The sequence below is a fragment of the Mastomys coucha genome, unplaced genomic scaffold, assembly GCF_008632895.1.
Source record: "Mastomys coucha isolate ucsf_1 unplaced genomic scaffold, UCSF_Mcou_1 pScaffold6, whole genome shotgun sequence".
NCBI classification, from domain to species: Eukaryota; Metazoa; Chordata; class Mammalia; order Rodentia; family Muridae; genus Mastomys; species Mastomys coucha.
In genome coordinates this window covers 19,226,279-19,247,209 of record NW_022196912.1, presented here as the reverse complement: position 1 = coordinate 19,247,209, position 20,931 = coordinate 19,226,279, and the positions used below count along the sequence as shown (strand labels likewise).

The 20,931-nt window shown below is 40.8% G+C and overlaps 1 protein-coding gene across 8 annotated transcripts in view; it reads left to right on the top strand.

Annotated features, from left to right (window-relative positions):
- The window catches only part of Ltbp1 (latent transforming growth factor beta binding protein 1), a 408,370-nt gene that overhangs the window by 238,648 nt on the left and 148,791 nt on the right, over positions 1–20,931 (top strand). For all 8 annotated transcript variants that reach the window (XM_031357859.1, XM_031357857.1, XM_031357858.1 and 5 more), the window contains one exon: positions 17,522–17,624. In XM_031357859.1, the coding sequence (XP_031213719.1) occupies positions 17,522–17,624 (103 nt within the window). The remainder of the gene's footprint in view (positions 1–17,521; positions 17,625–20,931) is intronic.

Here is a 20,931-nt window from a genome sequence, read left to right as displayed (position 1 = left end):
GTGGTTTAGTCCCTGGGAGCTCTTGGGGGTCCGGTTAGTTGTTATTGTTGTTCTTCCTATGGGGTTGCAAACCTCATCAGCTCCTTCAGTCCTTTCACTAACTCTTCCATTGGGGACCCAGCGCTCAGTCCGATGGTTGGCTGTGAACATCCACATCTGTATTGGTCAGGCTCTGGCAGAGCCTCTCAGGAGATGGCTATATCAGGGTCCTGTCGGCAAATACTTCTTGGCATCAGCAGTAGTTTCTGGGTTTGGTGGCTGCATATGGGTGTGGTGGTAGAGCAGGGAACACTCATACCACCACATGTATGGAGGTTAGATGTTAACTTGGAGGAATTAGTTCTTTCTTTCTCAGGTGTTAAGGTTGGTTACAAATGACTTTAATGACTTTATCCCATTGCTGAACCTAAATCAGATTACAAAAAAAAAAAAAAAAAAAAAAAAAAAAAAAAAAAAAAAAAACCAGATGTAAAATATTAGATGTTACTCTGGAATTATTAATTACCTAGGTTGATGATAGTTTATGCAGGAATATATACTTGTTCTTGGGAGTTGAGTAGTAATAGTTTTAAGACTGATGCATCATAACAGCTATAGTTTTCTTTCATAATGTATTCCATGCACGGATATAGAGAGATGTTAGCAGCTATTGACTCTGAGAATTCAACGTATAGATTTTCACCATATCAATCTTGGAATGGCCTAGCATGTTTGGAATTTTTTTTTTATGAGAAGAAAGGGGAACTAACTAAATTTTCCTACACTTACAAATAAAATATTGTGTTTTAGACTGAACTTGAAAAATTCAACTTTACTACATTGAATAAAATTTTAGAAAATGATATTTGCCAGTTTTATCTATTTTAAATGTAAGAAATTTACCTGTAGCAAGTGTGAAATGCTCAAGGGTCAACAAGAGGCAGGTTGTAGATAAAGATAGGTAGTGTAGGGGTGGAACATCAAGATTTGCTTATAGAAAATATTGTGAAGAAAATGAGTGGAGTGTATTGGATTGTTCTGAGATCTTTTACTTCGAATCCAAGCCAATGCTAAGTGTCATCCAGTAGCTAACTCATGGGAGGAGGGGCTTGAGGAAAGGTAACTGGATGGATTTTTAAAGGATAAATCCACCCTTGATTGGTGTTAGGAGTGATGTATTCTTGACTATGGGTCAAAGCCTAGGGATTTATCCGTGGAATGTAAGGGGATTGATGGAGACAGTTTATGATTGGTGTAAGGAGTGATGTATTCTTGACTATGGGTCAAAGCCTAGGGATTTATCCGTGGAATGTAAGGGGATTGATGGAGACAGTTTATGATCAGTGACTAGATCTCTGGGCAGTATATTTATGAAAGAGGAGGATGTTTCCTTAGATGCTGTGATAAAGACAAGAGAGAAATAAATAACACTGGAAATTTCTGTAGAGATTTTCACCTTTGTAGAGAGGGCAAAGGTGGAGGAGGAACCTTTTGTTAACTTTTGTACAAAGTGTTATTTAAATTTTTATGGTCTAAAATATTTACATATGTTAGGATCAGTAGGCATCTCAAGAATCATTTAAAGAGTAGAAATAGAGAAGACATAAGGTAACTTTGAGGGAAGACTTCTTGAAGTTATTGGCAAGTCATAGTCTTGGCCAATTTAAGCTTCTGTGTTACTTGGACTAAATTGCCACACTCCACATTGGCGGACATTCGCCAGATTGCTCACACTGAGTCTGAGCTGCAGGTACAGCTCCGCTGCTTGCAACTACCAACTTTTTGCAGAAAAACTTGTTTTCATGAGTTTGAAACCTGAACATTCCATTTCCCAGTTTTCATCTACAAGGAGAGGCCTAGCTCTATGAAAGTCCCTGTCAGATTTATTACGGCATCACAGAGATGTTAAATCTATACATTTCTTTCATTGTGCAGAGTGACTCTTATTTCAGATTGGTTCCCTTAATAGTGACCCAAATTCAGATGTTCCATGGCATCTACAATTGAGAGTATTCTAAATGGGTTTTATGATTGGCTAGTTGTTGAAACAAGCCTTTTAAGGTGACCCAGTGATGCCAAATAGTTTGAAAAGGCTCTGATTGTGAAGTGTTAGCATCACAATTAGAGTTCAGGGTTCAGCTTCCATGCCAGCTTCATTGCCAGTTATACAATGATGCGATCACAGTCTCTCTGTTGAGTGTGGTAATGTGGCTTGTAATTAGACACAGGCTTTACAAAGAAGACAAAGCAAAATGTCTCAAGACCTTCACATTGCAAATGCTGAAAGAGCAGAAAATTCCACATATAAACACCGAGATTAGCTATGAAGTGCAGAAATACTGGAAAACCTGAAGTAGATATAAACAGAACAGTTTTATAGTTCTCTAACACAGATAAAGAGAATAAAATGCCACATGAGCACACTTCATAGACTGCAGCCATGGAAAGTTAAAGCGATTAACACCGCAGATCTTGTAGAAACTTCCATAAAATTTAAAAAAAAATCATAAGCTGCAAATTTGATGATAAAGGTATCTAGTATACATTTTACTGAAGAAAGGAATCTCACTGGAGATTAGAAATAAGAGGAAAGAATAGAACATGATATAAAACAGACATTGGAGAAAATCTGTTTCCATTAGTTATCCATCTTATAAATAAGTCCTGAAGCAAAAGTGAGTCTAAATGACACAAGAACTGTTTAGTCGTCTCTTAGAGGTGCCAGACATTGCTGCAGTGGTTCTTGCTGGGCAGGAAGAATGGAAAGAGAAAGAACCAATGGAGAAAAACATTAATTGGATATGGGTGTCTCTTGGGCAACACTGTCAAGGTCAAAAAGCTCAGTGCTGAAACACACTTGCACACTTGTGGGAAACACACATGCGCACTTGCTGCATTGTAGAACAGGAAGTAGGACCATTCCGTGTTTGTTTTAAGTAAAAATAAACTGTTGAGAAATTAACAAGAAAGCTTGCACCAGAAATGGAAAGTATCCTAATTGCTTGGCTCAATGTTCTCCTTAGAAAGTGTGTGAAGAAAAACTTCTTAACTTTATTTTCATAGATTCTGTATTTATGCCATTTGTTGCTGCTATGACTAGATACCTAACCAAAAAAAATCCCAAGGTGGAATTGTTTATTTTGGTTCAGGTTTGCCATTAAGGGAATAGAGTCCTTAATATTAGGGAGGAATATGGTGGCTAAAACTGGCTTAGTCCTGAGAATCATGAGTTTGTGGGGTAACTTCCTCACACCTTTGAGAATGGGAAAGGCTGAGATGGAGCCTTCAAGGTCTGTGCTAGTGGTCTAGTTTGCTAGTTATGCCCCAAGGCCAAAAGGTCCCACAACCTCATCAGATAGCCCCATCAGCTTGTAAGCAGGTATCCAGCAAGACTCTAAGGGACGCTTTATGTTAAAAGCCTAACAGAGACCAACGAGAGACTGGGAAAGTAGATATGAGACCTTGGGGGGGGGGGAGTGGAGGGGAGGAGGGAAGAAGAGAGGGAGACAGAAAGAAGGGAGATGGGCTGCAAGCTTCCAAAATAGTTTCTTAGTAATGGGAAAATAATTTATTGTTCAGGTAATAGAGCTAGGACACCAAGCTTCACTTAGAAAGGTGCTCTTTAATTTCTATGTATTTTAGAATTTCTCTGTAAATTCATGGGGTGAGGCTAGGGCCAAAACTGAAATCCTAGCTGTGTCCCAACAGCATGCTGGGATTATCTCCATACTTCTACACTGACTAGTTCCCTAAGTGGAACCCAGGAACCATCAAAACAGACTAGATGTCTAAAAAATTAATATGGGGCTGGTGAGGTGATTCAGTGTGTAAGGATGCTTGCTGCCAAGCCCGAGTCCCTGAGTTTGAACTCCTGGGACTCACATGGAAGAAGGAGAGAAATGACTCCCACAAGTTGGCCTGTGACCCTCTCATGCATGCTGTGCCACATGAAGATATCACCCTCAAATACATTAATAAATGCGACGAAACTTAATGCTTGTACAACCTTGACCTCTCAATTATACAGTGCTCTTGTCTGGAGGTAACAGCAAGCTGCCTGGCTCAGCAGAAGGGGAAGTGAAGGTGTGGCCTGCTTTCTCCTTATTGTTGACTCAGGCAGGCCCTGTGTCTTTAGGGCTGGCCTTACTCGGGAGATGTGAGAAGGGTCAAAACAGTGACCTTCATGTGTTACAGGTTCTTCTTGTCCGGAGGTTTGGGATGGCAGAGATGGATTTCCCAGTGATCTGCCTTTCTCCCTGAACAAAGCTCCTAGTTGGGGTATGCTGATCACATTTACTGAGGTTTGGCCTTCTTCTGGTTGAATAAGTCATCAACCCCAGCCACTTCCTATGCCATCTGTGTTTTTCTTCAATGTCCCTTTCAAGTGCTCACTTGTGCTAACCCAAGAAACGCTTAATGTGGTGTTAGCAAGTCTCGTGTCTCTAGTGTCTCTTACATGGCCATTCTCCATATCCATCCTTGCCAGACTTTACCTGTGTCAATAGCAGGAGGTTTTGCTGAAGGTGTTTTGCACATCTCAGTGATAGGTTATGGAGCTCTTAAGTGTTTGCTGGTCTTGTTCCAGCAACTTCTGCCAGACAGCCTGTGAGGGGGCCTCTTGCCTGGAGCAGAGAAAGATCAGCAAAATACAGGGCTAGGATCCAAAGGAGGTGGGGGAACACCACATGTGAGAGAGAACATACCTCCGTGTCACTGAGTGTCTGCCAGCGTCAAGGAGAACTGCTAGTTTTCCTTGGATGAGGAATGCAGGGCTCAGACATTGGGAGAGTCAAATATAGATTCTCAGAACTGGGGTCTCATACTTTACAGAATGGGTGGGGCCCAGACATGGTACTTCCTATAAGCTTAACATCCAGTCTTCCTCCAGGCAATTGCCCCAAACCCATCAACCTGAAATCTTTGTTCTCTCTAACCTGTCCATACAGAAATGAGTGTGCATCAAGTCACTGGTTTTCCCTGACTCTTTTCTCAGATGTTTTTCCATTTTATTGGCCATGAAAATACTTTTGCCATGACATGGAATATCATCAAGGTTCCGTATTTTACCTTTAAGGTACACCAAAACTATAAACCTACTAATTATTAGACTCTTGGTTTTTATACAGGATAAGACATTGAAAATAATTATCACCCAGAGTTAGGGCTTTTGGTAAGCCACTTTTGATACTGGCAAAGTTCTGAGTGTGTTGAAAGGAGTTTGAAGAGAACATAGCTTGCCTCAATGGAGTTTTAGATTTCTATACACTACAAGGATGTTTAAAAACTTATAACTGGCATTTCTAAGGAGCTAAAAGTTATTTCTTGTCCCTGTTCTATTTGATTGAATTAATATTTCTTAAATTGAAGTTGAATCATCTGGTTAGCTAAGAATAGTTTGGAATCTGAGATAGAAAACAACAATTTCATGAGGTATTCTGAGAAAGAATTTATTCATCCCTGCCCCGACACCATTTCTGATATAACTGTAGCGTTACATTTTTTTACACTTCCATTCCTCCCTTCTTCTGCCTCCTTTTATGTACCAAAGTATTTATATGTATGCTGAATATTTGCTTCTCAAAGATCATCTCCAGGGGTTGTACATGGTGGTACTGCCATTGCATTATTTAACTGGAGTTTATTTTAATTTTAATTATGTATATATGTGTGTGGGATACAGATGAGTGTAGGTACCTCAAAGGCTAGAAGAAGTCCTCAGATGTATTGAAGCTGGGGTTACAGGCAGTGTGAATACCTGGCATGGGTGGCGGGATCTGGATTCAGAACATCTGCAGGAGTAGTGTGTACTCTTAACTCTTGAGCCATCCCTCAAAGCCTGCTATCGTACAGTTCCACCTTAACTGGATTAAAGGAAAACCCATTTCTGAACTGAGAAGGATTGGTCTTTACTGCTGATCTTCATATGACTTGTTTTCTTAAGGAATCTGGACATTTAGAATGGCCAAGTTAACTCCAGTTTCAAGTATTTGCCAGCACTGAGAGTATTTTAAACATATTTTCAGCTCTGAAGAATATTCTAAAATGTGAACCAATGTTTCAAACAAGACAGAAATGCCTCCAGCATAACCCTTTTGCAGAGGACTTGATGGGAACGGGCAAGCTGTAACAACAGTTAAGAACACAATCTTCACATTCTGTGACTTTGAGGCAAGCCTCTTAGTAGAACAGTACATTTTTATAAAAATGATAGATGATAGAGAACGTTCACGGCCATGGCCATATTTGACCTCTGAAATACTGTGAGAAAGGGAAAAGTAGGCATTCAAGAGGTGGAGAACAGCATGTGATTTATCTAGTCTAAGTCTATACCTCGCATTCCATTATCACAAGCTTGCCCCTTCCTGGGCCTATTTCATCCCATTTTGAACCTAGAAGCCTCTTGAGATGTCTGAGTCCTGGGTGGTTCTGCTGTGACACTTTTAACATCTTTCCTTCTTTGCAATTATAGACACTTTCGATACAATACCTGCACAAGGCGTATGGTCAGAATGATCTTGACAAACGTCAGTTACAGTGAATACATGTGTTGCCTCCAAAACCATCCTGATGTGAGATGGAACCTCTCAAGGGTCATTTCTTCCATAGTTTTCTTTAGTGCATTTCTCTTCTTCTCTGATTGCTTTGGAATATAGTCAGACTGTCTCTGATTTAATTGCATTCTTCTTGCCCTTAAGAGCTTGTGCTTTTCACGAGGGCAAGGCCACTTGGGATGAGCTGCGTAATGGGCACCTATGAATCATTGCTAATTGCATCCGTGCTGTTCCAGTTGGGCCAGGCTGCTTGACAAGAACAAACCTAGCAAGCCTTTGATTTTACATAGACTGGTTTCCTAGAGGAAAGTGGAGGACTCTACCTCATACATTTGCTGGATGTTCATGTAATCCTATTGATCTATGACTCACCATACTTGAACGTTGCCAGAATTGAACCATGACATTACTTGATCACCCTAGCTGGGGAAGAGTGATGCTTTCAGGAATATTGATCCCATTTCTCACTCCTCATCCGTCAGGTACACAATCCAGTCTGTGGATTGAAGTGCATGCTGCAATTTCATGTATTGAAACTTCTAATATTACCATATTGAGGCAGAGGCTAAAAGGAGATAACAGACGTTAAGTGAAGTCATAAGAATGGGACCATGACATGATTAGTATCATGAGAAGAAAGTATTCCAGAGTACTTACCTGTGTTCTCTCTCTCTCCCTGTAGACTCCCAGTTAAGAGATCATATGAATACAGAGCCAAAGACAGGAATTGTCCATGCTAGCACCCCAGCCTTGGGCTTCTGAGCTCTACAACTGAGAAATGAATGTCTGTTGTTAGAGTCATGCATCGATTTGGGGAAGATAGATCAGTTGGTAAAGTTCCTGCCATGCGCGTATGAAGACAGTTCAGTCCAGAGAATCCATTAAAAACACACAAATAAAAATTATTTAGGCATAGTGGCAGGGTTTGTAATCTCAGAGACAGGAAGGTTCTTGGGGCTTGTTGATCAGCCAGTGGAGCTTTCCTGGGAAACTCCAGGCCACTTAGAAACCTTGCCTCTCCAAATAAAATGGACAGCACCTGAGCTACAATACCAAGTGTGACCTCTAGCCACTACATTGCTGTGCACAGGTGCACATATACACACAAAGCCATTTAGTTTATAGTAGTTTGTTATGGCAGCCAGGTAGGTATAAGAGTGTTTGGGGGTTGGAAAATGTTGGGATACCAGTGGCTATTTGTTAGACAGGGATTGCTTCTGTCATAGTTGGAAGGGTAGTGGACAATATAAGCTTAGTTCCTGCCCCAGGGATCTAAAGGGACCTGTTGCTTTTATTTGTGGATTTCAGTTTTTCTACTGATTTATGTCCAAGCCACAGGTAATTAGTAGTTTTAAGTTTTGTGTACTTGGGCAGGACACAGAAGAACTGAAAACTTAACCAAATGGGAGGCCTTCGTTAAAATTTTGCATAGTTCTATAAGGCCTGACATGGCCTTTGTTCCTTTTATCATGTCTATAGAGACAAAAAGGGAACTGCTAAGCAATGGTGTTTAATGTAGAGAAGTTCCCAGCATAGTTAAAGAAATAAACATCACACTGCAGGTGATCTAGTTGCCATAGCAACAGCAGGCATGCCTATATGCCCATCTTTATTTTTTCACCTTACCAAAACTCTTTGTTTTTAGTCCAAAGCCCTGTCAATTAGAATTTAAAATAAATTTAAGATGATGAACATTTATGCAAATGTAATAATGAATCTAGTATTCTCTATGTAAACTAAAGTCAATAATAAAATTAAATAAATTTGACTTATTTGCTTTCTAGTAGTCCAATTTATGGTATGTTCTATGTTGCTTTTCTGCAGAAGAAAGCCTAGTGAGACTTATAGGAGAAGAGAATCATGATAGAACTTAATTATTCTTTTAGCAGCTCAGGACGACCAACAGCACACAGATCATAATCCGGAAGACTCGTCTATCAAAATTCCCAAGTCACGGAGGCAGAGAAAGGAGAGAACTGGATTCAATGTTTTGTTTGGGATTTTGGAAAAAATCATGTGGCATGTCCTTAAGAATACTGTCCCTTTTGTATGTTAACATTAAAAACCAATCCTTACTGTAGTGTTACTTTAAAAATACCATTTCATAAACTAAAGTAGTTGTCTGGAGTTCCTTGAACGCATGGTTTAGCTTTAAGCAAATATACTGTCAGAAATCAGGGTGGATTCATTTCCAGCTGCTAATGCCCTAGTCACAGCAGATACTTTATAAAATCAATACCCTGAAATATCAGAGGATTATGCATATATCAAATACCCCAAATGCCAACATTGTTTTAATTACTCTAATAAAAGAAAGCTGGTAGAAATAAAAAAAATAAAATAAAAAAGAACTTGCCCATGAAGAATGTTCTACTCAAGCCAAAGCAATTTTTTTTTACAAGTTCTTTTAGAAAAATCTGGAAGCATTTAAGCATTTTCCCCTTCTTTTTATGGGACAATGCCTGTTGCCCTGCCAGGGAGCCACGGTACAGAATTCCCCGTTAGGACAGCAATCCCTGTAGAATCAAATATGTTGTTCTCCTTGCATTAATGACAATGTTAAAAAATTGGAACATTTAGCTTTGGCTCATAAAAGTAAGTATAGTTAACATTTTAGTGCAGGGACATGGAAGAGCTCTTGGTGAGGCTTTCCAGTTTGATTTGGAGCCAAAGTTGAGCCATTTTGCATGGAAGGTGGACAGGAGTTACCTTGCTGAACTGGAGTGGTTTCTATCATCATGCGAGATTGGTAATGTTCTTAACAGCAAAGACCTGGGACAGGGATTTAAATGAACCCAGTCTCTCACATATAATCAGTGCTGTTTCATAAAGGACTTTATTTTTGGTTTTATGGAAAGATGTGGAGGATTTTTTTTTTTATGAAATAGAACTCATATTCTTCAACATTACAATAATGAGGGGAGTATTTTGCTTGGTAAAAATCCTCAAGGTTTTGTGTCATCAATTTTTGAATAGCATGCTTTTGAATGTGGGTAGACATGAGAATGGCACCGGTACAGCGGGTTATTAAAGAGTGATGTAGCTATGTGATATGAGTGAAAATACCATCCTGTGGCTCTGCATAGATGCTCCACACATGCAAAATCTGCATCTCTATGAAGGTTATAAATACCTTTGAGAAGTTGCTTATTGATAATAAAATGGTTATCGTGACTATCCTCTATAACTAGAAAGGAACCATGTAAGAGCCATACCTAATTTTAGGTAGGTAGAGATGCTTTTATTGTATGTACAAGTTGGCAAAAGAGGGCTGGAATGATATTATGGTCATCACTGATGAAGTGGGTCTGGCTCATTCTTTGAGAATGAGTAGGAACAGGAAGGAGCCATGGGCTCCAGGTAGCCAGGCTTGTAGGTGGGGACAGTTAAGGAATGCTGGTCTTTATAGAGAAACTGTGATGGAGTTGAACATTAACTATTATTCCCCAGCCACCTCAGTCCTGCTTCATAAATCATTAAATTTAAGAACATTGATTGTATATTAATTGATTTGTCTTTGCAATTTTATTAGTGAAGAGACTGACATGCAGAGAGTTAATTCATTTAGTATCTTCTGTTGAGTTGTGACAGATAGGGACAACTCCAAGGCTTCCTGCTTCTTAGTCTTCTATTCTTTCCATTAGTCAACCCTCTTACACCATCGCTTCATGGCATACGTAGTCTCACACATGGACACATGTGAGCACACACACATACACAAACACACACACACACACACATCACACACATAAAACTTAAAAAATGATCAGTATATCATTGAAAATGTGCCAATCCTGGCAGATTGGTACAAGCTGGATGTTTCACTTGGTGTTGGGATTCCCTAGATCAGCAGTTTGTAACCTGTGGGGATCATGACCTCTTTGGCAAAGCCTCTATCTCCCAAAGATTTACATTAAAGTTCATAACAGTAGCAAAATTACAGTTCTGATGTAGCAACAAAAATAATTTTGTGGCTGGGGTCACCACAAAATAAGGAATTGTCTTAAAGTTTCCATTGGCTGAACTTCCCCAAAGGGCACTTAATCCAATTGTTCTTTTTTTTTTTTTTTTGGTTCTTTCAGTATTCTCAAATGTGTTTATTTTAAATTTATTTTTTCTCCCTTTCCGATAAATGATATACTCTATTGTGACTGGTTATGCTTTACATTCCTGGGTATCAAATGCAGAAAACTATACCTTCTTTTTTTGACATGTATGCTTATATGTGTATGGTATGTGAATATGTATGTTTGAATGCTCATAAGGAGGCCTGAAGTTAACATGCAGTTTCTTTCTTGATAATTTTCTAGTGTATTTATTGAGGTAGAATCTCCATCAGAACCTAAAGCTTACCAGTTCTGCTTACTTTAGAAAGCCAGCTTGTACGGGGGGTGCCTGTCTCTGCCTCTGGAGTGCTGGGGTCTTGGCAGGCTGTTATTCCTGCCTGGCATTTACGTGGATTCTGGAGAATCCAAATTCAGGAATTCTTACTCTTGTACAGCAAGTACTTTTACTATGAGCCATCTCCTAGGCCTCAAATTATATCTTGTAAAGGGCTTTTATTTCTTTTTCTATTGATTAGCCATCCATATCCCTGTTTCTATTATTCCTTAAAATATGCCTTTTTTAAAAAAAAAAAATAGAAGCAATATAAAACTCATTTGGCATTGGAAAATGGACAGTATGGTTACTTCCCTGTCTGCTGGTTGATTTTTAGATCCAACTAGAAGTTGAATCCCAAACTGTGAAAGTTCCCCAGAGGTTGGCACACCCTGCTCTCTGCCTCTTTGCTCCCTCTGTTTGATCCTTCAGGTCCAGCTGCCATGCTCTATGCTTACTCTCTGCCCATAGTAGGTGGTTGCCCCTTTGCATTATGAGAAAGAACAATTCCATCCCTCTGGAATCTCTTTCTCAAGTCCATTGAGTCACTTCCTTGTTTCAGCTCTTGCCCGAGCACAAACCTGTGTGCTCTTGCAAGGATTACAATGAATCAGATTTCTCTTTTTCTCCTGGGTTTCCCCCCAGTGCAATCCTGGGAGTACTTTTAAAACTCTGTATTGCTTTAATGTTTTAAGTTTATTTTTCTCCTTTAGCTTAGTGATGTATTTTCTTTTTGAGAAAGTGTCTTTTTTTTCTAGCTTCAAATACTGATCTTCATTATAAATGGTTCTTGATAACAAAATGAGTTACATGCTTGTGATAAGGATAATTTTAAGCACATTTCCGCATTGTCATTTTTAAGTGTCTCAACTAGTGAGACTAAACAGTAGGTCCTTGTTATTGTATTGTCATCATGGGGTGACCCTTTTAGTTAGAGTCTCATTGCTGTGAATACATGCCATGACCACAGCAACTCTTGTAAATGAAAACATTTAATTGGGCTGGCTTACGGGTTCAGAGGGTTAGTCCATTATTCACAGTAGGAAGCATAGTAGCAACCAGACAGCCATGGTGGTGGGGAAGGAGCTGAGAATTCTACATCTGGAGCATTTCAGATCTCAAAGAGACACACTTCCTCTGACAAGATCTCACCTACTCCAACAAGCACACACCCCCGTATAGTGCTGCTCCCTGTGAGCCCGTTAGACACATTTTCATTCAAGCCACCACACTTTCTTTTAGTGAAGTATCTGAACAATTTTAACAGGAGCCTATAAGATGGCCAGCCCTTTAATCCTGGTTGTAGTTTTACCCAAGCTGGAGGACATGTGAATGATACCTGGGACTCAACCTACACTGTGCTCACTAAAGTATAGTGTAGGATATCCCAAATGGCTCCAATCCCACAGATGCTTAGGCGTTCACCAGTCACTTTCACTACACTATGAGGTCACTACTAGTGTCTCATTGCTGGTCCAGAGAGGCAGGACAACCTGTGGGATACCACAGTGCTGGTAGGAAAGCTGGTGTCTAGTGGCCTTCAACAGTGCTCCTCTGTGTCCTTGACTCCTGGGCTTCCCATAGCCAGGACTTGACACAGTAAAACAAACATTCTTGGAATGAGGGCCAGTTTTAATATGAAATGTCATAAAACCAGGCTCTAATGTCTAGACAGTCTTCCCCAGTTACCATGCATCTCTGGAGCAACTCTAGTGGTGAGTGTTTTCATTGTCAAAAATGATAAAAATGAGAAATGATTAAATGTTAATGATAAGCTCAGGTTGCCAGATGTTGAGTTTTGAACGTTGATTCCACTCCTGGATTTGTGAGGATCTAAAGGAGACCATGCTTACAACTAAACTGCAATAGCAAAATTATGTGGTTCTACCTCAAAAGTGAGGTAGAGGTATGAAGATGTATAATTTCAAGCAGGTAAAAAAGACTTTGAGTACATTTCCCATATCAGTTGATTATTGATAATTAGCGACACAAAGGCCTTTATCCCATTTATACCGTTATACCATCATTTATAGTTATTTTGCATTGTGCAACACTCTTAACATTACCAAGTCAAATAGCAACATAATCTAACTTCTCAGATAATTCCCATAACCTTCAGTGCTAACCCTATGGATTGTGCCAACAGTCCGCGGGTCTTCAGTGACCTGACCTTCTGACACATGGACCCCATAAAGATAAGAAAAGTCTAAGACTTATTTCCACCATTCGGTTTTCCAGACGCCAAGGTCTGTGGAGCTGTTAGTTTCCCCCTCTTTTGTCTTGTTTCCCTAAGTCTAGTAGGCAAAGGTGTAGAGCTGGTGAAGACTCTAGAGATGAAGTGGAAACAGACAAAGGAGGGGGCTACGATGCCTCCACCAGACCTGGCTCCGTTATAAACTTTGGACAACAGTACTTGAACTTGACTCTATTCTGCACTAGTCTGTATTTTCTAAACAGAGTCGTGTAACTTAGCAGCACATACTGACCTCAGACTCTTAAACCTGGAAGAAACCATAGAGGTCATTTGCTTTGCATTCTGGGCATTCCTGAGAAATGATCCATCAGGCTCAGCTCCCACCGTCTCCTGTTAGGTAGGAACATTTACAGTGGAAAGATTGTCAACGTTGTGAGATAAGGCCCCTCTGCCTGTGATTTGGGGTGTTTGGGGTCTGCCGAAACTCTTCAGTCTATACTAGGCTTGCTTGCTCTATCTCAGCATTACCGTCTTGTCCACAAGTAGGCTTATCTCTGCTCCATCCTCCAGATGATCTTCACAGAATGGGTTGCCTGAACACTCTGCTTACCCTGCCCTAGTTGGATCCTAGCAGACATTAGTGCTGAAGTTATGCGAGCTTTCTGAGGAGCTAGAGCATATTGCTGTTTGGCTTGGGAAAGTTAAGTACAGAGGCGTGAATGTTTGACGATCTTTCTCTGAGAATGTGGTGATTGACTCCATGGGAGGAAGTCTATTTGTGCTTTCAGCTTGTAAAACCCACCTTGATCCCTGAATACAAATGGGGCTAGGAGCATCTATGTCCACATGAGAATATCTTGCTGAGAAGGAGAATCCCCCCCAGCCTTAGAACAGAGCATCCCAACCTCATTCTCTGATTGGTTATTCTCTCCACTGTGGCCTTTCAGTGTGGAAGAGATGCCGCTTGGCCTAACCCCACCACTGGCACTCTGATTACTTTCAACTGTACTCAGATAAGATGTGTGGCATCTAGTGGACTTGGGAAAAAGCCTTGAGTGTGGCCACAGAGGTCTTTCACATCATGTTTCTTGCTACACACTGAAGCCTCTTTACTCTTAAACAGCTGAGGGGACCGATAGAAACCTTTGTACCTTATAATCATGACATCTCCCCTCAGAGCTCACGCCTACACTCTGTAGACCCAGTTTCAGGACATACGCACGGAGCCATGGTACCACCTACGCATCCCATTTATTCCATCAATTCGGATGGCTTGTGCTTCTCTTGGCTGTACACCTGCAAAAACAAAGCCATGGGATAAAGCAGCTTAGATGGCGTAATGGAAACCTTGTACCTTTCTGGAGGCCCAGGAGAGGGAAATCATTTAGTTTTGCCCTACCAAATAAAACATTCTAGGAATCCAAGGTGAAAATTGGATTTTAACTGCTGCTAACATTTTGAGCATATAAAATCGGCAAGTGTTGAGTGCTTTGCCTGATTAAGAGAAGAGCCTGGAGTCTGGTACAAGAATGAGCTGTGTGCAAAGTGGTTGGTGTCTCAAATAAACCCAACCAGTTTATGAAACTAGAAGCGAATGCTAAGCAGATGTTGGCAGCTAGGTTTCCGAAATGGAGACCTCTGAGTTTTTGTTTGTCCTGTGTCTTATACTCGAGTCACTGTCCCCTTTCCTTTCCAGCTTCTAATCCTCATGCTTTGGGTTTAAGTTGTCTAGGGCTAAGCTCAAGGAGTGTTGGGAAACAATCCTGATTCAAGTAGTTTGTCTTCACCTTGATTCTTTCTCTCCCTATACAGTGAGTGTGTGTGTGTGTGTGTGTGTGTGTGTGTGTGTGTGTGTGTGTGTGTGTGTGTACTATGCATGCATGTCTGTCTGCTTCCTTCTTTGGCCCTGTGCAGATCCAGCTCTGGGATAAGAGTATTCCCGTTCAGCACATAGTGCTCATGGCTAGCAAAGATCCACCTGCCCCCAGGCTTTCCTTTGATGCACTGGTTTGTAACAGTCACACATAGGCAATGTTCATCCAACCAACTGGGTTTCTTTCCTCCCTCTTTCAAAAAAAGCATGCCTATCTCTTCCTACCTTTAGAGTAACTCCCGGGGTGTCATGGATGTGGTGACCTGGCCTTGCTAACTTGCTCTAGGACTCTATTATACAAAGTTCTAGGCTCTTCTCAAAAGTAGGGCCATCTCAAAATGTCTTCAGTGCTCACTTTTATTTGTCCTATAAATACATCTCTTGTAGATTATAGTACTTTTAAGTGGATAGTTTGACTAAGCAGCTTGAGTCACAGAATACTCATAGTGCACTCCAATCTGCTCATGCACCCTGCTCCCTGGATAATCTGATGGTTTGCATCTGACCTGAGACATCTGGAACAAGGAACTTTCAAATGATGATGATGAGGACGACAATGATAATAATGATAAATGATAGTGATAGTAACAATAGCTTTCTTAGCAATTATATGTGTCAGGCATAATACTCAGCATTGTACATAGATTTTTACCTTTCAAGTTCATGAGCATGGAGAAAGATGCTATTATGTATTCCATGTTATGCATAAAAATTCACCTGGGTGAGTATGGACTTAGGACCACAATTCATGCCCGGCACTCCGAGAGTCTCGGTTACTATTTTAAACACGACCACATACTGCTTTTAGAAAGCATATAATGCTTGTCTAAATTATTAAAATTTCAAAAAATTCATAAAGGCCAAGGATGTCAACAGCGTGTGTATCTGGCCTTCTTTGATGTGTATGTGGTTACTCAGAGCTTTACTCAGAATGAGGCATGCCTGCTCCCAGCAGGAAGGAAAACCACTGTCTATCGAGACTTGCCAATTATGTCTATGCCTTGCTGTCCTCCTCAGCAGCATCATTGGCCTTGACTTTCCCTTTTCGTATACTAGCCTCCTACCCCGGGGCATGTATGCTAACTTTTGATTGGTTTTCCCATAGTGCTTTGCATTATTGGGCATTTGTTATGTGTCCTGTTTGGGGATGTAAGGATAATAAGTCATTAATACACATGCATTGGACCAAAAGTGGTAGCAGTGGACCTGTGTAGAATCATCTTTGGAGGAAAGGAGAGGAGTCACGAGCTGAGAAGCCAGTGCTGCACCTCATGGAAGGAATAAAGTTTGAGGGAAAAAAATAATATGATAGCATTCCAGAGAGAGAACATGACATTCAAAAAGACACGAGTTGTTCAGACAATAAAGGATCCTTTGCCAAGCCTAAATAGATGCTCAGAGGTAGAAGGCAACAAGATACTGCCTGAAGTGGGGCAAGAGAGGACTTCTCTAGCCTGCCAGGGGATAATGGCAAACAATGTTGCTGGAGGTCATCGGTCAGTAGAGCTATGCTATCAGATCTGTTTTAGAAAAGATGACTCTTGGAACCCTTTGAGGATTTTTTTTTCCTGGAAGAACAGAGGAACTCCTTAGATGTTCTACATGTGTACACAGGACAGAGACTTGGGATGTGAGCTTATCCTGTGCAGCTGGGAAGTAAGAGTCAAGTAAGTGTCATTGTCCATCTGGTCCTTGGATGGTCTTGCAAGACGGGATCTATTTTCTAGATAGTTCTAAGTAAGTTCAGTCCTAGGCCTGAGTGCCATATGATCTGCTGTGGTCAGGCATCTCACCTAACCTTAACACTGGACAGTACTGAACCATAGTACCGAGCAGGGATATCTGCTCTTCCCTCTTAGGCTTCCTGCTTAAACTTGCCAGTCCCTTCCTAGCTTGGCTCATATCCCTGGCGCATCAGTCTCTGCTAGAGCTGATCTGGCGCAGCCTATAGTCATTTACTATATTGTCCTCTGTTGCCCTGTCCCTTCTTGGCCCTCCTTAGGTTCTGTGATTCCCCTCTTGTCTACTTCATAGCTGATTCTACAGTTTCATGACTACACACTTCAGTCCACTGCACGTATCCATCTATATATCTCAGTTCACAGGACGTTATTACAAATGCTCAATAAACACAGAACAGAGGAGCAATGGAAGAACAAGCCGGTGAAGCAATGTTTGCACAAGCAATTGTGGGGAAACTTGAAAGCTGACATATATCCCTAGGTGAGGGAGTAGTGTGCAGTCAAGGAAAGTCTGGGCAAGTGGTAAAACCCAGAAGTCTCTGTGCGTGGACCTGTGCCGTTGCTTTGGATTTTCTAAGACTTTAAAAATGCAAAGGAGTTCATGTATGGAAACATGCTCATTCACTCCAGTGTTGTATTGATTCTGTCCTAGTATTTGGCCTCAGAGTTTTATAGCCATTCTTTTGCTCTATAATTGCTTGGTATCAAGGGAACTGTTTATAAAGTGACTGTGAAGCTCCTCAGCTCTGGGGCTGTGGGCATCCTGCACTCAGTTAACCTCCCGTTTCTCACCTCATTGCAGTGTGGCAAAGCACTCCCTGGCCTTTCAAAGCAAGAGGACTGCTGTGGGACAGTGGGGACCTCCTGGGGCTTTAACAAATGCCAGAAATGCCCCAAGAAGCAATGTAAGTGGCATCTCCTTATTCTTCTGCGGCTAATGGAGCATACCTCTTTCCTTACCGTGACTCTTAATCATGGGTCTCTGAGGCCTTCAAAGAAATCACTGGGTGTATTCCAGAACATAGCGCTACAGCTACAACTTGTGTTTCTAGAGACACTGAAAGTCCATTAAAACTTTCATACCAGCCCTTCCTCCTGGTTCTCCTCTTTCTCTCCTTCCTTCTTCTCCTATTCTTCTCATTCTCCTTCTCCTCTTCCTCTCCCTCCTCCTCTTCCTTCTCCTCTTCCTTCTTTTAAACAGTTACCTTCTGCAATTTAATTACTTATGTAGGGGATGCACTGTGAAGAATTGGTGAGGAAAAAAAAAGCAAAAAAAAAAAAAACCCAAAAAAACAAAACCCAAAAAACAGCTTTTCAGGCTCTAGGGAATAGGAAGTCGATGGCCCTTAAGATGTGAAGAAGTGTGTCAAAGCCCTATAAAAAACCAGCAGTTCCTACTCATTAGGTTAGATTCCTTAAGTGAAAGTGTTGTCAGTCTTCACATCTTAGGCTACACGTTTCATTATGCTGCCTGCCTCCTCCCTTCATGGAAAGAGCTCAGATGGGGAACTGACTGCTTCCTCCTCTGTGAGGAAGGAGTGTGTAACTATAGAACCTAATGCATTGTGCTTTCTTCTTAGCACTGCTTTGTACCGCCCCCAGTCCTTAGTGACTGCAGTGCCAATGTGCTGGGATTTGCCCTCAGTGTTTTACAGAAACTGTCCACAATTTAAATCCAGGTTTACACCATTCCACCACCCTCTTCTCTTCAAATATGGTACTTTATCTTTGAATGTAGCGTTAACTCTGACTGACAGAGTTCAAAGAAACACATCTTAGAAAGGCAATACCAACTTGTTTTAGGTTGACTTTTCTTAAACTTCTGTTCTTCTCCCCAAAGTGACTTTCTTTTCTGTTTTTCTTCTCAGTCATCTCTTTTGTCTCATAAAGCTGAAGACTTTTATAATTGTCTCTCCCCCTCATCTTAAAAGGGACATCTCATTTGCTACAGTCAGATGGTTTTTATTTACTCATTTTAAGTAATTAGTGACAGGATTGATACTCTCACTCGTCCTTAAAACCTTTTTAAGTGTCTTTATTTTATCAGTATGAGTGTTTTGCTTGCATGCTTGTTTGTGTACCTCATGTGTGCCTGGTACCCACAGAGTTCAGAAGAAAGTGTCAAATCCCCTGGAAGTAGAGTTGGGTATGATATGAGCCGCCACGTAGATGCTGGAACTGAACAAGTGCTTTTAACTACTGAGCCATCTCTCCAGCTTCTCACTTGCCTTTTAAACCTTCTTGTTCAACCTAAACAGCTACTGCCTCTCTTTTTAAAACTTGCTGTAAACTACCTCCTCCTTTCTCTGTCCTTTGGATTCCTAGTTTCTCAAACATACAGGGTGTCTGATTCCCTGAAGTATTCATTAAATTTGTTGACACTACTCTTAGCATTTGTTAGAGGACTCATTTGCAGAAATTCCTGCTAAAGTTGGTGAACATTAGTTCTTCATTAAAGAGGAAAAAAAATCCCATGAGATCCTCAGTAGTGAAAAAAACGTCTCACATGGATTTTCCAAGAGGGCTGAATGATGGTTAACAGGATGGATTTCCACAAGGCAGGCTGGTTAATTGATAATGATCCCACCTCACTTAAAGACCTGATTACCTAAATTATTTTGGTTATCTGACTGAAGGGATCTCTGGGATACATTTGGGCTTATTTAAAGAACATGGTGTTTTAGAGTTGGGGTGACACAAACTTGACTGCCCCCGCTGTCATTCACTGTTGATTCTGAGGAGTCATTAACCAGGAATCTGTATCTAATGGCTAAAAGCACAGGGCTGCCTGTTTGGGGAGCTGTGCACCATTCATTTGCCATGTGTGTTTGTCTCGTCATGTTGTGACAGTGACATGTTTCCCACTGTTAGTTCTAAGGATGGGGGTGACAGAAGATCCTCCAGCTTGGATTCTGGTCTGCTTCTGTTTCTTAATACTTTAACCTTTCTTCCCCTTTGTTTTTCTCTTTCCATTTGTTTGCTTCTTTGTGCCTTTTCTCCATCTTAACTATTTCTATTTTTTCTCTTTTCTAAATTCCAGAGGAGCCAAGAGTGACAGATGTTAGGGCTAAAGGGGTTCATATCATCTCTCTGTTTAATTCCTAAGGCTATTCCTAACCTCCAGCCATTTGTATCTAGCATTGCATCATCTGGGCATGAACCCACTGCTTTATATGGTGCTAGCTCCACAGTTCAGTGTTGATGATGACTTCAGCTGAATGGGAAAGTACAAAGTTTCTCTTTTTAACAAAACGTTGGTAAAATAAGCCCATGGCTCATTTGATGTATGAACTGAAGAGATGGCTTTGGTTTCAGAGCTGTAGGGACGAGGAATGAAGTGAACTCTAACATCTTGGCATTTACTCTGCTTGTACTGTCTAAAGTGACTCACCACTGAGAAGCACACTCAAGCTCACATTCTTCTTAAGATCTTTCCTTCCCTTGTTTGGCACTACTCTCTAAATCGTATTCATGCTGGAAGAGAGCAGATGTCCCTTGGCCACTATATATGATGGTTGGGGTTCCATGACCTTGTCTTGTTTGTACTTTGTTTTGTTTTTCTCAAAATAGTTCAAACCTCAACTTTCAAGTGGCTTTCATTTAATGAAGTTTTTGTTTAGCCACATTAAAAAACCCCTTTCATTGCTGATATTTATTTTTACTATTGAAAACTTAATTTTAAACCTGTAAATTATTTCATTAACTAGCTTATCATCTATTAGCAACTTGCTTAGTGGGAACAAGTTGATTGCCTTCTCACAGTTTTAGAAGAAAACTAGCCTAGAATCCTAAGCAGAGGGAAACACTGAGAGGTCATTTGGTCTGGCTCCATGCCTTCACAAGACTGCTGAATATGATCCCTTTATCACTGAAAGACTCACAGCTGAGGTTCCAGTTTCTGTAGGCACCCATGTCAGTGTATGGGACAACACTGGACTTGAGGCCAAGGGATGACTGGAGCAACTTCCACATGCCAGTGTTTCCCCTGTTAGCCCACTGCTCCCTGAAACGAGTCTCTGTAGGGGAATGCATCTTATGATAGGAATATTTAATCACTAATTGGAAGATAATACAAAGCAGTCTTATGATTCAGTTAATACTGTAATGATTTGCTGGCAACTTCCTAGGAATACAGCTATTGCAAAATAGGAAGTATACTGAGAACAAGCATGAGGTGGAACTCTCTATTGGTACTGATAGCTTGTAAATGGT